The 3635-nt window shown below is 60.4% G+C and overlaps 1 protein-coding gene across 1 annotated transcript in view; it reads left to right on the top strand.

The window, feature by feature from the left end:
* Positions 1-264: 264 nt before the first annotated feature.
* LOC119244120 (methionine synthase-like) overlaps positions 265-3635 on the top strand; it is a 98436-nt gene continuing 95065 nt past the window's right edge. The window contains exons 1-2 of the mRNA XM_037509810.2: positions 265-541; positions 1603-1796. Of these exons, the coding sequence (XP_037365707.1) occupies positions 265-541; positions 1603-1796 (471 nt within the window). The remainder of the gene's footprint in view (positions 542-1602; positions 1797-3635) is intronic.

Raw genomic sequence — 3635 nt, 5'->3', positions numbered from 1 at the left:
TATCCTGTGGTGGTCTTACTTAAAAGACCCCCCTATGTTATGTTACCTGTTGATTTACATGATATGCCTTGGTATGATAATACTGCCATGCAAATTTTAGATGAAGTACATGCCCTTCTTCATCCTAAACGTTTTATTGCCACCCTTATTCTAGGAATTGCTGCTCTAATGTCCCTGGTTACCTCCTTAGCTACTTCCTCTGTTGCTTTAATTCAGGAAGCTAAGACAGCTTCTTTTGTAAATGACCTTACCAAAAATGTGACCATGGCACTCTCTGTGCAGCGGGGCATTGACTACAAGTTAGAAAGAAAGATAAATACCCTGGAAGAAATTGTTATTGCCATTGGAGATGAAGTTCAGCTGCTTAAGCAGCAATTATCCACTCGCTGCCACGTTCAGTTTCGTTTCATTTGTGTTACACCTTTGCGTTATAATTCCTCTCTACATTGGAATCTTACTAAACATCACCTATTGGGCATCTGGCATGACAATGACCTCTCTCATGACCTTGCATCTCTTCAGTCTGAAATCTCTGCTGTCAGTAAATCTCACCTAGATAATCAGTCTCTTCTTTGCCCATTCTCTGGCTTCCACTCTCCAATCTTTAACTCCTACTCACTGTATCATCTCTTGTTCTCTCCTTCCTTGTTCTTTCACTACTTGTCCTGCTTCTCTGTTGTTTGTTTCCTTCTGTGTCCGCCACTTCACAGGTCCATCTACCGCATCCAGTGTGACATGTATGCTTACCAACTTCGTTCTAAAACAAAGGGGGACCTGCTGCACCCCCCCTGCAGTGACCTTCAGGGCTAATGGCTGTTGCAATGGTCCCTGAGGTCCGGCGTGGGCAAGGAACCATGCGCGCAAGGGGAGAACAGCAAACTACCTAAGATGCAGAGAAGCCGAATGCCTGCCAAGAAATAATGACCACCAGAAGCTGCCACAAAGATGATTAAAAGAAATGCTGGGGCTGTGAGTGCGAGAGGAGGTTGCTGGTGTGCCTCGCAAGGAGGGTTTGGGCTTCCCCCGAGGGGAAGAGGGCACCGTTCCCCTGGGGGGAAGAAAGTTCCGTTCCCTCATGGTTGTAGAGGTCCCCTAGCCCCGAGGGGGCTGACGGTCCCCGAACCCACTCACCAGCGCCCCCTAGCGGCGGCCCTAGGAAGTGCACCTGTGCGCAGACAGAGTCGGGTGGGCGGGGTAGGGGTCGTCCAGGGTGCGGAGCCTGGTTCTTCATCAGCTCACTGTGCCAAGCTGCGGACTCTTTCCCCGTTGAGTGGTGCTGTCTTGCCCGGGGCTTTGCGCGCAGGCCTGTGTGCCTGCAGTTTTGGAAGAGGCCGCGGTAGCCGCTGGTCTCTCGCTTACAGGATTTGCCCTCCCCTGACAGGGACAGCGGCCCTCCTTCTAGGGCATCTGCAGGCGCATGGCCCCACCGCTGGGGCTGTGAGTGCGTGTGGAGGGTGCTGGCGTGCCTCGGGAGGAAGGTTTGGGCTTCCCCCGAGGGGAAGAAGGCCCCGTTCCCGCATGGGGGAGGAAAGTTCCATTTCCCCATGGGTGCAGAGGACCCCTAGACCCGAGTGTCTGAGGGTCACCGATCCCCCTCACCAGCGCCCCCTAGCGGCGGCCCTAGGAAGTGCACCTATGCGCTGCCAGAGATGGGTGGGTGGGATAAGGCTCCGTCCACGGTGGAGCTCATCAGCGATGCTAGGCCAGATGCGGACTCTTCCCCTTTGAGTGATGCTGGCATGTTCGGGGCTTTCCGCGCCGGCCTGTGTGCCTGCAGTGTTGGGAAGAGGGCCGCGGTAGCCGCTGGTCTCTGGCTTACAGGGGGTGCCCTACCGTGAGAGGGAACACGGCCCACTTCTAGGGCTTCTGCGGGCGCACGGCCCCGCCGATGGGGCTGTGAGTGCGAGAGGAGGGTCCAGGCGTGTCCTGGGAGGAAGATTTGGGCTTCCTCGAAGGGCAAGAGGGCCCCGTTCCCCGATGGGGGACGACAAACCCGTAGCCCCATGGGTGCAGCGTGGCACCAGCCAGGTGGGGGCTGTGGGTCCCCGAAACCCCTCACCAGCGCCCTCTTGCGGCGGCCCTAGGATGTGCATTTGTTCACAGCAAGAGTCGAGTGGGTGGGGTCAGGCTCCGGCCAGGGGTGGCGCCTAGGGCTCATCAGCGCTGCTGGGCCAGTGAGGACTCTTCCCCTTTGAGTGGTGCTGGCTGCCCGGGTCTTTACATGCCGGCCTGTGTGCCTGCACATTTGGAAGAGGCCGGGGACGCCGCTTGTCCCTGGCTTACAGGGGGTGGCCTCAACTGACAGGGACACCGGCCCTCAGTCTAGGGCGTCTGTGGGCGCAAGGCCCCGCCGCTGGGTCTGTGATTGCGAGTGGAGTGTACACGCGTGCTCCGGGAGGATGATTTAGCCTTCCCCCGAGGGGAAGACAGCCCCGTTCCAACATGCGGAGGAAAGTTCCATACCCCCATGGGTGCAGACGTCCCCCTAGTCCCGAGGGGGCTGAGGGACCCCGAACCCCTCACCAGCGGCCCCTAGCGGCCGCCCTAAGAAGTGCACCTGTGCGCAGCCAGAGTTGGGTGGGCGAGTCAGGCTCCGGCCAGGGGCGGAGCCTGGGGCTCATCAGCGCTGCTGGGACTGGTGAGGACTCTTCCCCTTTGAGTGGTGCTGGCTTTCCCGGGGCTTTTTTCCGCGCGGGCCTGTGTGCGTCAGTTTTGGAAGAGGCCGCGTTCGCTGTTTGTCGCAGGCTTACAGGGGGTGCCCTCCCCTGAGTGGGACCCCGCCCCTCCGTCTTGGGCGTCAGCGGGCACACGGCCCCGCCGCTGTGGTTGTGAGTGCGAGAAGAGGGGTGATTGTGCCTTGGGTGGAAGGTTAGGGCTCCCCGGGGGAAGAGGGCCCTGTTCCAACAGGGGGAGGATAGTTCCGTTCCCCCATGGGTGCAGAAGTCCCCCTAGCCTGAGGGGCCGGAGGGTCCTGAACCCCAACAGAAGGGCCTCCTAGCGCGGCCATAGGAAGTGCAATTGTGCGCAGCCAGAATCGGTGGGCGGGGTCAGGCTCCTGCCAGGGGCGGAGCCTGGGGCTCATCAGCGCTGCTGGGCCATGTGCGGACTCTTCCCCTTTGAGTGATGCTGGATTGGCCCGGGGCTTTTTCAGCGCAGGCATGTGTGCCTGCAGTTTGGGAAGAGGCCGCGGTCGCCGCTTGTCCCTGGCTTCCAGGGGGTGCCCTCCCCTGACAGATACTCCAGCCTCCGTCTAGGTCGTCGCGGGCGCACGGCCCGCCGCTGGGCTGTGAGTGCGAGAGGAGGGCGCAGTGGTGCCCCGGGAGGAAGGTTTGGGCTTCTGCGAAGGGGAAGAGGGCCCCGTTCCCCCATGGGGGAGGACAATCCCGTAACCCCATGGGTGCAGGGGTGGCCCCTGCCCGGTGGGGGCTGAGGGTCCCCCCAAACCCTTTCACCAGCGCCCCCTAGCGGCGGCCCTAGGAAGTGCACCTGTGCGCAGCCAGAGTCTGGTGTGGGGTGTCAGACACCAGACAGGGGCGGAACCTGGGGCTCATCAGCACTGCTGGGCCAGGTGCGGTCTCTTCCCCTTTGAGTGGTGCTGGCTTGCCCGGGGCTTTTGTCTGTGCCTGCCTCTGTGC

The sequence above is a fragment of the Talpa occidentalis genome, unplaced genomic scaffold (assembly GCF_014898055.3).
Source record: "Talpa occidentalis isolate TD23 unplaced genomic scaffold, MPIMG_talOcc4v2.1 talOcc4.14, whole genome shotgun sequence".
Taxonomy (NCBI): Eukaryota; Metazoa; Chordata; class Mammalia; order Eulipotyphla; family Talpidae; genus Talpa; species Talpa occidentalis.
This window is presented reverse-complemented; position numbering and strand designations above follow the sequence as displayed.